Source organism: Eubalaena glacialis, chromosome 3, assembly GCF_028564815.1.
Source record: "Eubalaena glacialis isolate mEubGla1 chromosome 3, mEubGla1.1.hap2.+ XY, whole genome shotgun sequence".
Classification (NCBI taxonomy): domain Eukaryota; kingdom Metazoa; phylum Chordata; class Mammalia; order Artiodactyla; family Balaenidae; genus Eubalaena; species Eubalaena glacialis.
The window spans coordinates 146,938,586-146,958,205 of NC_083718.1; the positions used below are offsets into that span (position 1 = coordinate 146,938,586).

Below are 19,620 nucleotides of genomic sequence, written 5' to 3' on the forward strand. Positions count from 1 at the left end.
CTTTCTTTCTTTCTTTTATTTATTTATTTTTTAGATGATCCAAAGTACTATGAGCCATTAACACTCAACACCCAATTGTGACTGACTGAGTTTTGCGGGTAATAGAACAGTTGGTTGTTGATGGCACGGCCTGGTCCAGGACAAAGAAAAAGTCCATGTTGATTGGCATCTTCTGTCAGCTGAGTGAAGTCGGTCGGTATCCAGCGGTCAGCGCAGGCAGTGACATCCGCTGCCTCAGCTGCAGCCTGGGCCCAGAGCCCTCAGCATGCCTGGGTTTGCACTCTGTGGCCCGGACACGAGGTGCCTCCGTTCTGGGGTGCAGGATTGTTACACTCTCTCCTCCTTTCCCGGCTGCCCGATTTGCAAGCAGACCATGAGCTCCAGCAGCCCCAGTGACCGTCCGCCTTGGCTCCTGCATGGATAATTTCCCAGCGGACAAGGAGGTTAGCGTACAAGCGGCAGCTTTGATGGTTGAGTGAGGCCCATCCCGCTGCCCTAGAGTGGTCTGCAATCTCTCCTTGGGGAAATGCCTCCGTGTAGCCAACCCAGACCTCTGTGCTCACTGCCTTGCACTTAATTTGAAACTCTGGATGGAGTGAGAAGAGGCCACTGGGAGCCCATCTCATGAAATTGGAACCTGCGGTTCCACGGAAGATGGATAGCGGAGAGAGGCAGGGAGGCGTGCGTCTCTGGAAGAATGACGCTGAGCCAGTGGAGGGTGTGCAGACAGGGAACTCGCCCCAGCTGGAACTTCACAAAGGCCAGCCAGACACCCCTATGGAAAGGATAGCTGGGCTTTTAAATGAAGGTTTGCAAATCAACCCCACTCAGACTCCCAACGATGGGGCCATAGTGGGTGACAGATTCTCTGCACAGAGTATCAGAACACATGCACTGACCCTGGGCTGTCTCTAGAAATCCAGTTTATACAATCCCTCTAGCCTGGGGCTGCCGCCTCCTACTGACTCTGTGCCTTTGGACCATCCCATCTCCTCTCTCAGCCTGAGCTTTCACCTCTGTAAAGGAAAAGGGTGGACTGATCCAGTAGGATTTTCCATCATTATTTTTTTCATTACTGTTTTTTTTTTTCTTAAATGAAATCTTATATGGGCCCCAGCATGGAAGTCAGATGAAAGTGAAGCTGTTCTATTTGAAGCTGGGTGTCTATCAGGTTTGCCCTGCTCCTCTGGGGCAGCCCCTAGGAGACCCCAAGCTTCCTCAGATCTCAGTGTGAATATCATTGGATTAGATTATCTTCAAGTCCCTTCCAGCTCTGTCATTACACTCCCTGGTGGGGCAGCCACAGAAGGGTTCTCTATTTCTCCCACCTCTGTGGCTCGGTCCCTACAGGCAAAGATTTGTGGGGAAAATCCCTCAGGACCTATGACAATGGGTCTCCATGATGGCTGACTCCCCCGCCTTAGATTTCCTTGCCAGATCGATCTCTGTCTGGCTGAAAGTTTAGTCTGATAGCTCCAAGGCCACCCGAGGTCCATACCCCTCGGGCATGGAACAAGGTTAATGGAACACCCGGGAGCTGCCTGCAGCTGACTGAATGTAATCATGCAGGAGAAATGGGACTGTGCGGAGGACCCAGCCCTCTGCGCCCTGCCACCCCCCTTGATCATTGTCATTGTGTCCCCCTTCTCCAGTGCCCATCATGTGTACATATGACTCTGCATGGCCACCACCAAGCCCAGCACTGGATCATTGGAGAGGCATCTCTAGGTAGTCCACACTCCCTGTTCACTTTGCTCTATGCTCTGTGAACAGGGATCCAAGCAAGTCACTGGCTCTGAGGGCCCTTGACATGCTCTAATTCTGATTACCCAGGCAGAGCTCAGGTCTGTCCCTTTAAGCCAGGTCAGCCCAATAACCGTGACCTGGGCCATACCCTCCCTCTCCACTCCCCAAAATGATAGTCAGTGCAATCATCTCAGACCCTCTACCCCCATCCCCCAAATTTCCAGACTCTTAGGGTGTAAATTAGTAGAATGTAACAGTTAAGAGCTTGGGTCCTAACATCAGACCACCTGGGTCCAAATCCTGGCTTTGACACTCCCCAGCTAGATGACTCAGCGAGTTACCTCGCCTTCCTCCTGCCCCCATGTCCTCATCTGTGAATTGGGGAGATAGTAGTATTGATATTTATCTCATCACATTCTTGGGGAAATAAAGGAGTTCGTGCACATAAAGTGTTGCAATAGTGCCTGGTACAGAATTTGTTGTTCTTTCTGTTTATTGACCTTTGGTCCCTCTGGAAAGTTGCCTGGCCAATGAGGCAAATGGGGGCCGAAACCCAGTCCAAACTCTGCTTGAAAAGTCAAGAAATCCCTGGGTCTGGAGCTGGGCAGTATCAACCCCGAGTGGTTTTCTTTGTTCCTCCCAATTTACCCACCTAACAGGCAGTTCCTTTTTTCAATTCACAAGAAGAAACTGTACCAGGCTTGGCCCTAGTCATTGTTCTGCTTGGTTTTTGTTCTCTGCATCCTCCTTCATAAAGACTCTGGAATTCACTCACCATCCTGGCTCACCCCTTTCAGAATTCCTCCTACAGGATACCAGGCAGCTTTTTGGGACCCAATTTGTACTCCCTTCAGCTCACAAAGGAGGGATTTAGATGTGGCACCAACCCGGGACAGATCTTCTACCAATAGGGCTCTATCTTCTTCTTACTTATTAGAATTGAGCTTGCCACACAAGTTAGGTAGTTTAATCCTCAACACAACCTGTGATGTAGGTACTGATATCATCCCCATTTTACAGGGGATGCCCACCCAACATGCAAATTGACAGCACTGGGATGTGAAGGCCTATTTGACACCAGAGCTATGCTATCCTGCCTCCCATTTAGAATGACTTTCCCAATGAGAAAATTGTAACCCACCGTCATCTCATTTTAAAACCAGGCTCCTATCCCATTTCCACTGTGCTTCAGCAGTTTGTTTTCCAGACTTTTTTTTTCCTTTACATTTTCTTCATTGCAGTTGCCAAATGAGATTGATTTATACATTGATTTGGTAGCCCATATTTTTGCCATCATTCTATGTACCAAGTATGCATGGAAAATTGGAAGCTTAGGGATTAGAACATGCATAGAGATTCTTGGAGCTCAAAGGGAAACATAGATGAGAAAGACAGGCCCCAGAAAGAAGTAATAATTAACCGGTATCTCAGTAAGTTAGTGAAATAGCTGAGATTCACACCCAGGTCTCTAGACTTCTTCATCTATAAGGGACATGGATTTCTAACCCTCGTTTGAGAACCTTCTTTTCTGATACCAGTTGGTTTGCTGCAGCTTAATATGTTTAAACGTTGAAACATTAAGCTTTATGTTACTTGCCCCAACCTTGTTTTTAGTCATGACTCCTTGTGCTATAATGACAACTTACTTATCCCTTGTAGTGGGTTGAATTGTGTCCCCCAAAAGATAGGTTGAAGTTCAAACTCCATTACCTGTGAATGCTACCTTATTTGGATATAGGATCTTTGCAGATAAACTCAAGTTAAGAGGATGTCATGCTGGATTAGGATAGGTCCTAATCCAATGACTAGTATTTTTATAAGAGAGAAAACAGAGACGTAGAGTGGAGAACACCATGTGAAGACAGAGGCAGAGACTGGAATGGTGCAGCTACAAGCCAAGCAATGCCAGGCATTGCTGACTCATGCCAGAGGCTAGGAGAGAGAACAGACTCTCCCACAGAGCCTCCAGAAGAAAGCAACCTAGCCAGTACACCTGGATTTGGGATTTCTAATCTCCAAAAGTGTGAGACAATAAATTTCCATTGCTTTAAGCCACCCAGCTTTTGGTAATTTGTTATGGCAGCCCTAGGAAACGAATACATCCCTCCGGAAATGAATCCTGTTGTCCATATACACCCTGGTAAAAAACAGTCCTCATCTGAGAGGGTCCTAATGGCAAGGAGAAAGCATAAAAACCAGTAAATGTAGGGGGTCAGCCATAAAGTTCAGAATGTGGGTTCCTAGAGCAATGGGCAAGAGGGCATAGAACAGAGAGGCTGGGAACCCCAAAGGTCCTTTCTGTGCTGGCCCCTCTAAGCCGAGATAGGCTAGAACCTGAGTGAGGATGCACGGGTCTTACCCTCTGCCTCCATTTGCTCACAGGCAAGGCCATGGCGACCCAGGGGGCACTGACATGTGCAGCTGGTACCATCGAGGATGGGCTTCCCATTGTTGAAGCAGGGCCCACAGCGGCAGGCATTGAATTCCATCAGGTACTGGTCCAAGGCTCGCCGCAGGTTCTGGCGCTTGGTCTCCAGAGGCCCCAGGTTCGTGTGCCGCAGTATCTCATGGATGGGCTGCAACTGTGGGCACAAAAAGAACAGAGGGCCCCTCCCTGGGCTCTGTCCAGCTTCCCAGAGCCCAAGAACTGGCCTTCAAGCTTCTGGAAGGCCTGCTACATGCCAGGCACAGAGCCAGACACTCAACTTTATCCAGTTGTATTGCATCCTGGCAGCCACTCTGTGGAGCGAGTACTAAATCCCCCAACCCATGGATGAAGAAGCAGAGGCTCAAGAGTGTTTGAGTGACCAGCTCCGGACCACACAGTGGACCATGCTGAACACCAACCTACTTAACTTTGAAACCCGTGGTCCCAGAGGAAGACAAGAGCCCAGAAGCTATCTGTGCCAACTCATCCGCCCCCCTCCAGCACTTTTAGGAATCAGGAAGAGTATAAAGTATTTATATGTTTGTGTGTGTGTGTGTGTGTGTCTTTTATTGTCAGCCTTCATTGCAGGAATTAATAAAGTCCTTAACGCAGTTGTGTTGCCACTGCTGAGCACCGCCCCTAATGGTGTGAATGTGGTGTTTGCCTGTGCATATTTGAGGGTGTTGCGGGGATGATGGTGGCGGAGTCATTCACATATGCCCATTCTAGGCAGGACTGTAGTCTAGGGTTTCTTAACCTTGGCACTATTGCATTTCCTGCTGGACAATTCTTTGTTGACGGGGGCAGGCTGGCCTGTGCATTGTAGGGTGTTTAGCAGCATTGCTGGCCTCTACGCACTAGATGCCAGTAGTACCTTCTAGTCATGAAAACCAAAACTGTCTCCTGACATTGCCAGATGTCCCCTGGGGCGGGGGGATGGGGGAGTCAACCCCTGGTTGGGAAGTAGTAGACATAGCAAAGAGCATTGACTCTGGAGCTAGAAAATCTGGCTTCAGATCCCAGCTCTGTAACTTCTAGCTGTGTGATCTCTGTCCCATTACATGTGAAGACTTCCTTCCTCATCAGTAAAGTGAGAACAATAGTCCTATACTCCAGGTTTATTGTGAGGATTAAAGTTGAGAGATGGGGAAGGCCTGTCACACAGTCAAAGCTAAATAAATGCTGCTCACTTCCCAGCCGTGTGGCCCAGAACTCGTAACTGCCCCACCCCCAAGCCTGAGCCCTGTTATCTATAAAATGGGAATAATAACCTACTTCTTAGAATTCATGTGAAGATCTAAAGAAGTAATGAATGTGAGATACCACTGCAAAGAGGAAGAAAAGTATAAAATAAAGCACCATTTTTATTAGTTAGAGTGATGATAGTAAAAAAAAAAGCCTATATTTTTCAAATTGCATGTATATATGGTTATCTTCAGCATGCTTATAAAGCTATATATTTTAACACATAACCATAAAATGAAACCTCTTTTCCAGATCTCTCATTTTACAGGAGAGTAACCTGAGGCTCTGAGAGGGGAGGGATTTGCCAAGGTCACAGAGCCATTCAGAGATGGGACTGAGCCCCACTGGAGCAAACTCAATTCTCAAGAATCAGAGGTCAGTAGGGCACTCGCCATGTTTTGAATGGGTTCCTGGAAATGTGTACAGAAAGACCCGTGGCAAACAAACCTTGACCTGTGGCCAGGGGCTGTGCCTTAGGTCACCAGGCTGGTCATGTCAGGACTGGCTGGGCCCCCAGCCAAGGGGAGAAGACCGTTACTGGAAGTTCAGGGAATTTGGCCCCATTGTTAGGAAATCAGTACAGAAAGGGCTGCCCCGGTTAAAGATGACTCTTAGTTCCAGGGAAGGCCAGGACCATCGGGCAACTTCCCTTTGACCTTCCAGTGGAGGTCAGCACTCAGACCCCCATCTCTCCTTTCTCTTCCCCAAATCCTCATGAAGAGGATTGGGAAGGGCTGTGAAACTTAAAGAGGGAAGAGGGATGGAGAAATGATTCTTAAAATGTTAGAGCTTGAAAAGATATTGGCAACGGTCTTGTTCCCATTTTACAAATGAGAGGAAAGATTCAGAGAAGGCAAGTAGTATGATATCAACACACTATAACATAACATATAACATATAATAATATATACCATAACAGCATCATCACATAGCAAGATTCCTATGTTCACTCAATCTAAGCACCTGCCATAAATAGGCACTGCTAAGCTCTGGAATAGGCAAATGAATAAGACTCCACTCTGAGCGCCAGGTTCCAAATAACTCCCTAACTGGCTTCCTCTCTGTGGCCATAGTCTGTCTGTCTGTCTGTCTCTCTCTCCTTCATCCTTCATACCTCTGTGAGCATTTTCCTTTCAAAGCACAGCTCTATCTGTGTCACTCCCCTGCTCTATGACCCGCCAACAGCCTCATGTCTCGAATCCAACCTTCCAGGGGGCATCATGGGTTTCGAAGAGATCATGAACATTAGCGTCAGTCACTCTTTGCTCCAGTTGGGCTGTGCCATTTCCCAGCTCTGAGATTTGGCCAGCTAACTCAACCTCCACAAACCTGCTTCCTCAACTGACATTTACTAAGTACTCACTTCTCTCTCCCTAACCTTGGGATGTAACATTTTATTATCCCCATATTACAGAGCAGAAAACGGGAGCTCAGAAAATGAAGTAACCCATCCAAGGTCACACATCAAAAAGGTGGCTGACCCATGAGCCAAACTATATCTTTTTCACCCCATACCCAGGCTCTCTTTCCCAAAAGACAGAATTGGGTCTTCTCCAAATCACGAATGTCAGTCTTCCCCTTGGAAGTTTTGCTCAAGGCAAACAAAGAGCTCACCTCTTGACCATGAAAGTTTATATGTTATTCCTGATAGCAATTTTACAGTTTTGCCCAAATCACTAATAGCTTGATGATAGCAATTTTTAGACCCTATGTGAATTACAGGTGTGTGAAAATGGTCCCTTATTTATTGGAGAAGAAATGCAATCAGGGTTAATCCATCTGACCTCTTTCTTCATAGAGAAGAGGGTGTTATAATAGATTTTTAGGTTTAACTGTTGGTATATATTTTAAGAGAAGGAATGTATCCACACCTGGGATTTTTAACTATCTATAGAAAATGAGCAAGTTCAGGGAAAATGGGCAAGAAAACAATAATATTTTATTTAAAAGCCCAAAATATAACTCTTTTTTCTAATGCACTACCCTTGCATATGAATTGAATAGTGTGACAATACTGGTAGAACAATCCACTTCCTTTGCAGTTTGAATACAATTTTACTTCCTTTGTGGGGTTAGAGATTTAAGGCAAGCTTTCTCAACTTTGGCACTATTGACACTAGGGGCCAGATATTTCTTTGCTGTGGGCGGCTGTCCTGTGGTTTAGGGGATGTTTAAGAGCATCCCTGGCCTTTACCCACTAGATACCAGTAGCATCTTCTCAGTTGTGACGATCAAAAATGTCTTCAGACATTGCCAAATGTCTCCTAGGGGAGCAAAATTGACCCCGGTGGCTGGGAACCATGGCTTTAAGGCAGGTGCTAGGATAGAGGGAAGAGAGAACTGGACATTAAGTCCAAAGGTCTGGGATCCAGGTACTGCCACATATGAGCTCTGTGACCTGAAACGATTCACTTGATGACTTGGAGCCTCAGTTTCCTAATTTTTCAATGGGGAGAATCCCATCTGTGCCAGAGGTCATTGTGATGAGATCACGTAGAGCAGGGGCAGCAAACTATAGCTTGAAATCATACTCAGCCCACGGCTTGTTTCTGTATGGCCTTTGAGCTAAGAATGATTTTTACATTTCTACAAGATTGCAAAAAAAAAAAAAAAAAGAAGAAGAAGAAATTGTATGAAAGGGACTGTATGTGGCCCACAAAGCCTAAAATATTTACTCTCTGGTCCTTTACAGAAAAAGTTTGCCAACCTCCAACTTAACAGATGTGATTTTTAAAGTCTTTTATGTATGTGAGTTGTTATTTCTATAAGGTGGCTTAATCCTGAAGAAATTCTGGGGCTACGAGTGTAAAACTAGGCCCTGACCGGATAGTAAGCTTGTGATCCCATCTCTCCTGTGGCCTGAGTCTAGAGTCACGTATCCCTGTAGTCAGACGGGGAAGGCCACCAGCTCAGCGTGCCGTTACATTTAATCTTGTTCTCTGATGGGCTTATAATAAGAAATATGAAATGATCTGGTCTGCTTCACTTTCATTCCTCGTGAACGTAGAGTTTCTTCAACTGCGAAAAGACTTACCTCAAAATCAATAACAGCAGGATTATACTTTAATGACCTCCCCCAGAAATGGTATGTAACGATGCTCCTGTCTTGTGTCAAGCCACCTCCCCAGCCAGAGCTGCCACCTTGCACCAGAGAAATGATGTCTTCCACGCCCACTGTCTTCGCGTCACCGACTGCCATCGAGAGAATAACCACATTAGCTCATTTCCTAAAATGCCAAGCTCTGCTAATGAGATTTGGAACAGAGTTTAAGTGCTCTCCTTAGAGCTGTCTCCCATTCTTCTACCTTGCTCGGTTAACTAGCAGGGCAAGGCAGAAAAGAAGCACCAAGACTTGGAAATAGACCCATCCTTTGGATTAGAGCAGACACTGGGAAGACAGCCCAACCCAACATGAAGGAGGGAGAAGATGGGAAAATGGATGATGATTCATTCATTCATTTATTCAAATATTTATGTCAAATGTTTACTTGGTGCCTGCTATATGCCAAATAAGTTCAATCAAATATTGTAAGTGCTATAACAGATTTCTCTCTCAGTAGGGGTGCAGAGAAAGATGTGGTCAGATCTATAGTAGCAGTGGGGAGGTGGTCAGGAAAAAAGGTGAGTTATCTAGAAGAATGGATAAATCTTGGCAGGTAAGTGGAAGGAGGAGGGAAGGGCATCAGAAGAAGGATTTGACCTAAGGCCCTGAGACATGAGTAGCCCAATGCAATGGGAGTAACTTGAACCTCATGTACTGATCCACTGTACTATAAACTATTTCGTCATCCCTGCATCCTCTGTGTCTCCCACCTGGAAAAAATTACTCAATACAGGTTGAATGAGTGAATGAATACATGAACACTCTTAGTGACCTGTGCGGGAGATGTTACAAAATATTCTTGTACAATCTTTCTCTAATAATTATTCTTTGAGCTTGGACTTGGTAACCACATTTTTCTCTCTCAGCAAATTTGTTTCCTCCCTCTGGACTGTACCTCGTGAGACTTTATGTCAACAGTCGGCTTTCCAGGTTCCATCTGCACATTCCCTTCATCCCAGCTCTTACTTAGATCTTTGTCTAGTGCTTGAAATCTAGAAGGGTGCACCATACGAAGTCAAGTATTTCTAAGGTGATCTCAGCCCATGCAGAATTCCAAATAAGGCCACTACAGGTCATTGGTTTGGGGTGTTCAGCAGATATGCAGTATGACCATTGACTGAAATGGAATCAGTTGGTGGGGGGGAATAGCGTACATGCCCCGATTTTGTGTCCAAGGGAAAATCTGGCTTCTCTTTTTGGGAAGCCCATTACTAAATACTTGCCCATTTTGCCACCTCCAAATTTTTTACAAATTTCTCCTGATAAACGTCCTCCAATTTGTGTTGTATCTGTAAAATCATAGTCGATGCCAAAAGAGCTTCCAAAGCATGTCTTGATATCATTGCTGGTAACACCTGCAACAGGGAGCAGAGAAACATAGAATGCTGAGACGCTGAAAGACCGTGAATATGGTACAACCAGCTCATAGTAGTAGCTCACAGCTCACTAGCTCACAGTAGTAAAAGCTAGCTTCTATTTTGCAGTCTAAGAGATCTGGGTTGAAATCCCAGTTCTTTAACCCACTTTCAGTGTTCTTTTCTCTCTGGTTCCTGTGCAAATATTCTTGAAATGAGAAGGAATATGTATTGCACACACTAGTTGGTCAAAAGTGCTTGTTCCCTTTCCTTTGCACATTCTCCACAGAGGCTCCTTGAGACAGTGATTCTATCTCATCCATCTCCATATACCCCTGTGCCTAGCACAGTGCCTGGCCCAAGATTGGCACCAATTTTGCATTTGTTGCCCCTTCCTCTCTCCTTTTTCACCATCTTTCTAAAGTCTACTCAAGCTCCAATTCAAATATCATTTCTTCCATGAAGCATTTTTGGATCAGAACACTTCCCTCTTTCTTCAGAGCTATGCATGTGCTTTGTTTAGGTCTGAATGATCATATGTGTCCCAATTCTTTTTGCCCAGGTCCTCTTTGCACCCCAGGGAGGCCAGAGTGCTGTCAGAAGATGGATAGATCTCCCTGGGGAGGCTGCTTGACTTCTGGCCCCATGAGAACTGTGAGGCCCACGTTAGTTGTCTCTGTCTCTATCTGAGGAGTTGCTGAGGAATATGCATTTTGCAGATGAGGAACATAATTCTCAAAGGAATAACGTCATTTTCCCCCGATCCCACAGCCTGTAGGTGAACAGAGCTAGGTTTCCAACCCTTGGTCAGCTGGCAAGATAAGGGTAGCAAAGCAGACTGGAGCAAGATATTGACCGTTGCTGCAGAGTTCAGCTCCCTCTGTAGCTAAAGTCTTCTGAAGGTTGTGAACTGGAGTTTGCATTGGCAACATGTCATTACTTTTCACTGCAACTATACAATAATTATGACCAGTCAGTGTCTTATTCTGACAACCACAAAGGAAAAATAATTTAGGTTGTAATTCAGTTAAGCTAAGGATTAGATTCAATATTTTTAAGGGAGTATCGGGCAGCAAGTTTACCTGCCGGCCTTCGCATGAAACTGCAGACTCTATGGGGTCAAGGACTGGCATCTTATTCACCACTCTCTTGTCGGCCTAGCAGCATGATGTCTGCCATGGGGGCGGAGCTCAGTGAGTATTCTCAGAATAAATGATTGATGAATGAAAAAAATGAGTGAATAAATGAATGCCAAGAGTCCTTTGGTAAGGGCTTCTAATGGAAAGAATCTTACAAGTCAGGAATCCTGAATTTAAATCCCAGTCACTCAGATGAATGGGTAAAGAAATTATTATAGATATAATTATATATACATATATATAATTTTTATATATAATTTTAATATATAATTATTATATATAATATATAAATAAAATAGATAATAATTATATATAATAACAAATATATAATTATTATATATAAAATTGTGTGTATATATGTATATACTCTCTATATATCCCACGTATATACCCTATATATATATTCCACATATATACCCTATATATATTCCACATATATACCCTATATATATATCACATATATATATCCCATATATATATATAAAATAATTATTCAGCCTTAAAACATAAAGAGATCCTGCCATTTGTGACAACATGGGTGAAACTTGAAGACATTATGCTAAGTGAAATAAGCCATACACAAAAAGAAAAAAAAACCTGCCTGATCTTACTTATACGTGAACTCTACGAAAGTCAAATATATAGAAGCAGAGAGGAGAACGGTGGTTGCCCGGGGTGAGGAGGTGGGGGAAAAGGGGAGATGCTGCATGAACTTGTAGTTATGTAGGAGGAATAAGCCTAGAGATCTAATGTACAGCCTGATGTCTACAGTTGATATCAATAATATTGTATTGAATACTGGAAATTTGCAAATGGAGTAGATTGCAGGTACTCTCGTCATACACACGTAACTATGTGAGGAGAAGATATGTTAATTAGCTTGACTGTAATAATCATTTCACTTTATATGTATCAAATCATCATGCTATATACCTTAAATATATACACATTTTATTTTTCTTAAAAAGTAAAACAAAACGCGTCCCAGTCCCTGATGCCCTGTATGAGCTTAGAAAAGGCCCATGATCTCACTGGGCCTCCGTTTCCCGTTTATGGAGAGAAAGGGTTGGACTTGCTCATCCTGAGACCCCTTTCGGCTGCAGCCCTCTGTGCCTCTGTGCACAGCAGTTTCTGAATAACTCCGAGCTGAGAGTGCCTGGGAGAAGTGATGCTTTAAGCACCAGCACTCAGCGCCAAGCACAGAGTTTCTTCTGCCATTTCCGTTCAAGTACTTTTAATTTTTAATGTACTACTAATTGAGGAAGATTTAGCATATTTAATTGTTTTGATTAAAAAATGCTTCAACAGTGATAAACAAAAGTGGATGAAAGGAATTCACGGGCAGAAGCCAGAGTGATTACTTAGGTGAGTGGTGTGGTGCTGCCCAATTAAAGTGACGGGCCGGGCCGATTAGTGGGGGCTGGAGGCTACCTGTGGAGTGACTATGCTCATGAAGGGTCTGCAGACAGCCTGCCACGCGCTACTTGGAGAAGAGACTTCCAGCTTGATTTCAGCAGCACGGCTTGACTGCAAAGAATCGCCTCCCGAGGACCCTGAAGGAGGGTACCAGCCAGCAAGGGGAGGTCTGTGACTTAAGAATCCTACAACATGAGGGCTAAATTATCCTTAGTCACCTACCCCATACTTCTCATGTTTAGTTGTGATGCCCTTGGTTCATAAAGATTAATTATCTTGCCCAAAACCACATAGCTAAAAAGAACAGTGGAGCTGAGATTCAAACTCGTCTTTCTTGCTTAGAAGAATTAGCTAATTCTATTTATTGCATCAGACTAAATTCTGCTGAAAAATTTAGTAAGCATCTACTATGTACCATCCCAGGCATACTGTGTGTTGGACAAGGTAGACACTGTGAGAATAAAACTAGTATGAATATGATGCAAATCTGAATTACGAGGTTCTGGCCTTGAGAAGCTAGCAGGTGTGGGGCAATATAGTAAATGGAGACGGATTTGGATCCCAAGAGTTGCTTATTTCGTGGAAGACAATTTTTCCACGGATGGGGTGGGGGGATGGTTTTAGGATGATTCAAGTGCGTTACCTTTATTGTGCACTTTATTTCTATCATTATTACATTGTAATATATAATGAAATAATTAACACAACTCACCATAATGCTGACAGGAGGCGGAGCTCAGGCAGTAATGCTAGCGATGGGGAGCAGCTGTAAATACAGATGAAGCTTCACTCCCTCGCCCACCGCTCACCTCCTGCTGTGCGGCCTGGTTCTTAACAGGCCATGGACCGGTACCAGGCCATGGCCCGGGAGTTGGGGATCCCTGGACTACAGGACCAGGTGGTGCTCTGCCAGGGCTCCACCCCATCCCATCAGCTCCTTAGATGTCAGCTTTGGACCAGATCAAACTGGCGTTTGTTTTAGACTTCCGTGCTCAGTAAACAGGAGTTGATGTTTGCTGAACCTGGCTACATATTGAGATCATCTAGAGGGCTTATTAAAAACACAGGTTCCTGAGCCCCACCTCTATCAATTCTGATTCTGTATTTCTGAGTAATCAGCAATCTGTATTTTAAATAAGTATCCCAGATGAAGCCTATGCAGTGCATCTGGGATGAGATACTGAGTACCACGGTCCTACAGAGAACCTCTGGTGGCCTGTCACAAAGCCGGCCTCCATACTATCCTAGTCAGTGCCTTTGTCAATGCCTTGGATATGGACTTAGCAGCCACGCTCACCGTATCTACCCAGAGGAAGAAAAAGAATCAGGGTCCAAAAAGCCCTCAAAGGGCTGATGGACAGACAGACCAAGCATAGCAAAATGAGACTCAGTTGGAAAAGTTGTGACATCCTGTCCTGGGGATAAAATACCAAGTGCATGAGCACAGTAAGGAAGAGAGCCAGCTTAGCAGGAGAACAAGAGAAAAGGCCCAAGAGTTTTAGATCACTTTCAGCTCAGTAGGGCAATAAAGCCAGGTGAAAATTATAATCAATAAAGTAAAGGCGGGGATAATCTCATTCCCTCTGCGCAGGTTAGAGAAACCCGGAACCTGGTGCCAAGTTCTGGGAGCCACACTTTTAAAAGGAAATAAGAAAACAGAACATTTGTTGGACATCATCCAGCCTTTGAAAAGAAGGAAATCCTGCCATGTGCAACAACGTGGATGAACCTGGCGGACATTATGCTAAGTGAAAGAAGCCAGTCACAGAAGGACAAATACTGCATGATCCCACTTAATATGAGGTATGTAAAGTAGTCAAACTCATGGAAGCAGAGCATAGAATTGTGGTTGCTAATCAACGGGCATAAAATCTCAACTACGCGAGATGAGTAAATTCTGGAGATCTGCCAGAATATTGTCCCTATAGTGAAGGATTCGGTATTGTACCCTTACACATGTGTTACAAGATTAGATCTCATGTTAAGTGTTTTTACCACAATAAGATTTAATAAAAGAAGAAAATGGAGAACGATTGAATGAGCATGAGGGTGAAGAAATTTAAAGCCAAATCCTTTTGGGAATGTTCGAGGGGACGCAGGATGTTTACCTGAACAAGAAAGGAGAGGTTTCTCTTTAAGAGAGGTCAGTAGAATTAGATTCAGCTCTCCAGAGGGTTGTCTTGAGGAAGAGGAATTAGGCTTGTTTGTGTGGTCACAAGGGCAAGAACTAGGACCAAAAGGGCAGATGCTACAGGGAGATAGATTTAGGCTCAACCTAAGGTAAATCACCGCAACACTCAGAGGCCAAGGAGATAGGAGTTGTTTCATGAGGCAGTGAGCTCCCCATATCTGGAGGGTCCCAAGCAGAAGCTAGCTGTTTGCCTGTGAGTAGAAGGGTTTGCAGAATTGACGAGATGTCTTTTAAGAGCTCCTCTAAAGCCAAGATTCTGAAACTTTAAGAAACACACCAGAACACCTGAGGGGCATTTGAGATAACTTGGGTACGTCCTTAATGATTGCTTATTGTGTTCCAGGTATCTGGGAAGTAAAGAGGGCTAAAGGGAGTGTTTGCTGTCAGTGAGCCTACAGCCCAGTGTGGAGACATACACAGGTAAGCTGATAGTTCTTGTACTGTGTCATGAGGACTTTGAAGGAAGGCAGCAAGCTCGGGGCAGTCTTCCTTAGGGGGTCAGAGGAAGGTTACCAGAGGCAAGTGTGAAAGGATGAGTAGGGATTAGCCAGACAAAGTGGAGAACATTGAGATCAAAGGGAGGCCACGTGAAGGCCTTGTGTCCCCAGCAGCAAGAGTCTGCTCAGAAAGGCCAACATGGTCTGAACTCCAGAGTGGAAAGGAAGGAGATGCAAATCAGCCAAGGAAGTACTGGGAGACCCTTGGGGTCCTTCCCGCTCTAGTCTGGTCCCCAGAGGAGCTGCTGTGCCCTCCTGGCAGGCCAGGAGCCCGGGGGACACGTCTCTGGCCACCATGTCTACTGCTTGTTTCACACCCAGTCTGGGCTGTGGTGCAGGTGTGAGAGCTGTCTTCACACTTCCGTGGAGATACTGCATCCACGTGGCTCTGAGGCAGAGCCAGGCAGCCTTATTTCTGAGGTGCCAGAATCAGCAAGTCTCTGTCATTCCTCAGATGACAAGCATCAGGTGGAAAACAGCAGGTGTAATGCATTATTTATCTCTGTGCAACAAACAGATGCCGTTCACGTTGCTGTGATCTGTGTGCTATGTTGCTTTGCTATGTTGGTTGCCCTCAAAGACAACCTCAGAAGGGAGAGGAAGAATCATATAGCCTATTTCATGCCATAACATTGGAAAAGATGATTGTTTAATCTGTGATTGGATGAGCTGGGAAGGGTTGGCTAACTTCCTTGCCCCCTAGGTGCTTCTGTGTATCCATTAAAACGCATGCTTCTCCAGCTAGAGGGGTGGGATAGGGAGGGTGGGAGGGAGGCTCAAGAGGGAGGGGATATGGGGATATATGTATACATATAGCTGATTCACTTTGTTATACAGCAGAAACTAACTCAACATTGTAAAGCAATTATACTCCAATAAAAATGTTAAAAAAAAATGCATGTTTTTTCCCAACCACCTGAGAATAATAGTACAAGTACCTCTGTGCCTTTGCATGTGCTGTTCCCTCTGACTAGAAAGTTCCCTTACCTCCTTCACTGAGTTTCTCCCACTCAGCTCTAGAAAACATTCTCTCACTCACAAGGGCCCTATATCTATGTCCCCGCAGTATCCCTGTGTGTCCTTCATGGTATCAGCATGCTTCCCTATAGCATAGTATTTAGCACACTATAGTAATTGTCAATTTCTTGGTCTGTTCTTCCAATTATCCTGCAAACTTATAAAGTCATCTCTTGGGTTTGCAAGGCTCAGCGTGTAACAAGCCCCCAGAAGTGCTCAGGGATGGGCTGATTCCAACCCATCTAGACAATACCTCTAAAATGTTTTGAGAGTCACAGGTCTTCTTTTGGTTGACGATATAAATCATATCTTTGTAATATCTCATGCTTGATTAAGAGTTGATATTTTATAAAGCTTTTTCATCTGCATTATCTCATTGGAGGCTCACCATGGGGCTGGGAGGATTTACTCCTTTTGCAGGCAATCTGAGGTTGGAGAAGGCAGGAACAGTGGTGGTTAAGTGTGTGAACTCTGGAGCCAGAGTTCTACCCTTCACTGGGAGTGTGGCTTTGGATGAGTGACTGAACCTCTTTGTGCCTCATGTTCCCCATTTGAAAATGGAGATGAAAATGGTTTCTATACATGAGTCTCTAAAACTGGTGTCTGGTACAATTAAGTGTTCAGCAAATCTTATTAGTTGTTGCTATGATTGTTAGGTAACTTGCCCAAAGTTCCATGACTAACAAGCCCAAGAATCGGGGTTTGATGCAAGGTGTGCCGTATCCAAACTCGGGGCCCGCTCCATCCATCTCATCAAGCCAGTCTTACTCTGCAGGAAACCGTTCATCATGGGCCATGAGTAGCAGTGGCCTCCCCAAACCCCTCATTCCACAAAGCAGCTCAGAAAAAGGAATCCATGCTCCCAATGCACAATGCTGGGGCTGCGATCTCAGGTCTCCCTCCACCTGATAAAGGGCTACCTTCAGGGACTCAGACCCGCTAGATGATTTTGGTCATGATGGGAGGCAGTAGTATAGCTGAGGGCCAGGCTCTGAAATGGAAACTGCCTGAGGTGGAAATTTCCATGCTCACTTACTGTCTGAACCTCCCTGTATCACAGTTATCTCATCTATAACATGGGGATTTTAACACTGTCTACCTCCTAGGGTTGCTCTGAGGGTTAAATGAGTTAATCCATGCCATGTACAGTGTTTAGGATAGTCCCTGGCTTGAAACTAGCAATAATGGTCAAGTATTACTATTATTACTGCTGCCAGAAATGCCACAGCATACCTAGACTGGGCTGTTGGTTCCTGATTCTGAACTGGAAAAATCGGAGAATACGGGAGGCTGAGGAGTTTGTGAACACCAATTTTCTTAATCAACTTCTCTGCAGGATAAACTGTACTGTTAACTGAGAGGGAGTGAATGAAGAAGATGGAGGGAACATCCACAATATGTGCTGGGCAAAGATTTTCCAGGCGTTATTTAATATTCACACATCATTCCACAGCAAGTACAATTATTCCCATTTTAGAGATGAGCAAATCAAGGCTTAGATAGTTTCAGTCACTTGCCCAAAACGATACAATAAGTAAATAGTAGAACGGGATTGAACCAAGGTCTGTGTCCAAAGCCCATTTTCTCCTTGCCACATTATATCACTTAGGGAGAGGGAGCTAAGGGTGGCCCTGGGAGTAATTTTGACATTATCACACCTTTTTCTCCTTTCAGGCTGAGGCTGTTTTCAGTGATAGAGGTGGAAAGTCAAAATCAGGACAAATTCAGGAGGATGGTGCTGAGAATCTCAGTTCCATGTGTGTGCAAGTTACTTAAGGGGGGTGGGGACAGAGCCAAGACACCAGGAGTCTGTCAGTCAGTCAATACCATCCATCACTGTGAAGCCTGGTTGTCATGGTAACTGGGGATAAAGCCTGGAGCTTGTTAGAATCTAGTGCCTGTCTGTTCAGGATGATTGGTTGGTTAGCAGACACAGCAAAAGACCTTTTGGGCCAGCCCAGACTACTTAGCCATGAATATAAGACCCTTCACAATCAGGTTCCTGCCCACCTCACCATCCTCACTGTTCAGTCCAGCTGAGACTCTTTAGAAATCCACCCCTGATTCTTCAGAGTGTAAGAGAAGCTCCAGAGGATGCCCAGCATCTATGGGTTTAGATTCTGAACCAGCTCTGCTAGAAAGACACTGAGCCTCTACTGTGAATCAGCCTCAGCCTGTGGACAAAACTCCAGAAACGCATCATTCACAAGATTCACTACGGAAACAGGCAGTTGTAATAGTGTGATATACATAGAGCTATGTCCTGGGTACACTGAAGTATTGGGTCGGCCAAAAAGTACGTTCGAGTTTTTCCATAAGATGTTATGGAAAAACCCGAACGGAATTTTTGGGCGACCCAATACCTAAGACAGGTTCCCAACCTGGAACTGGGGAGACAGAGAGACTGTCTGGAAGACCCTATCTAAGCAGAGACCAAAGATGAATAAGCATTAGCCAGGTGAAGAAGAGAGGGAGAGGAGAGGGGGGCAGACTTCTAGGTAGAAGGAACAGCAGCAAGAAGAAAGTGAGTATGATTAAGTCAAGGGACCAGCATTTAGCTCAGTACAGCCTAGCCCCGCCGTGAGCAGTGGGCTGGAGGGTAGAGCAGGACCAGCGCATGCTCCCTTGAATGCTACGCATCTTGTCCGGTGGCAGGGACCCTCCTGTCTCAATGTTCACCTTTGCATGGCTCCAGCAGCTTGCCGTTCTGCAGCTTGTCATCCTCTCTGTGGCTCCCTGGAGGCCAACACTGACTCCATTTCCAGGTTACTGATATCAGCACTCGTCCTGCCATAACCCAACCACTGGATTGTTCTCATGTATGCACTGGCCTCAGGGGCAAGTCCTCTACAAAGAGTCTGGCCTTTGGGTGAATCACTCATCTCCTACCACTCACCCTCACCACTTGCTGCTTCAGCCACTCCCATGCAACTCTCTCCTCTTAGAGAGCTCCAGCTGCGTTCTCCACCAGGCAAGCTCCTACTCCTACTAACTTCAGAAGATCAGGTGTGAATGTCTCTGGAGTCTAGAAAATGGGAGGGGAAGAAAGGGTGGGTTGCTCCCTCCTTTGTGCTTCTACTGTATTTATTTCTAGTCAAGCATTTATCGCATTGTATTATTCTTAGCCCCCAACTGACTGCACATTTCTCCAGGGTGGGGATCTGTGTGTTTCACTCCTGTGTCCCTGGAAATCATGGGTTTTCTCTGAGTATTTACTAGATGAGTGGATGGATGGATGGATGGGTGGAGATTAGATTATGAGAAGGGTTTTCCTCGGAGATTGTTTCCTGCCTGCTACTTTGGGTAAGAAGGGAAAATGCTCTGCTTAGAACCTTCCTGAAAGGGAATTATAAGCAAACAACATCAATAATATGTAAATGTGATGGAATGTATGAAAAATTGGAGGGACTTAATTTATACACCCATCTCATCCCAATTACTCTCCATACACAGCTTAATCATCTGGGCTGCCTTTGTCTCATT

General features: G+C 45.0%; 1 protein-coding gene across 1 annotated transcript in view; it reads right to left on the reverse strand.

Moving 5' to 3' along the window:
* Positions 1-206: 206 nt before the first annotated feature.
* C8A (complement C8 alpha chain) overlaps positions 207-19,620 on the reverse strand; it is a 68,985-nt gene continuing 49,571 nt past the window's right edge. The window contains exons 8-11 of the mRNA XM_061186529.1: positions 9,746-9,877; positions 8,454-8,611; positions 4,106-4,328; positions 207-412 (exon numbers count right to left, since the gene is read on the reverse strand). Of these exons, the coding sequence (XP_061042512.1) occupies positions 261-412; positions 4,106-4,328; positions 8,454-8,611; positions 9,746-9,877 (665 nt within the window). The 3' untranslated portion in view covers positions 207-260. The remainder of the gene's footprint in view (positions 413-4,105; positions 4,329-8,453; positions 8,612-9,745; positions 9,878-19,620) is intronic.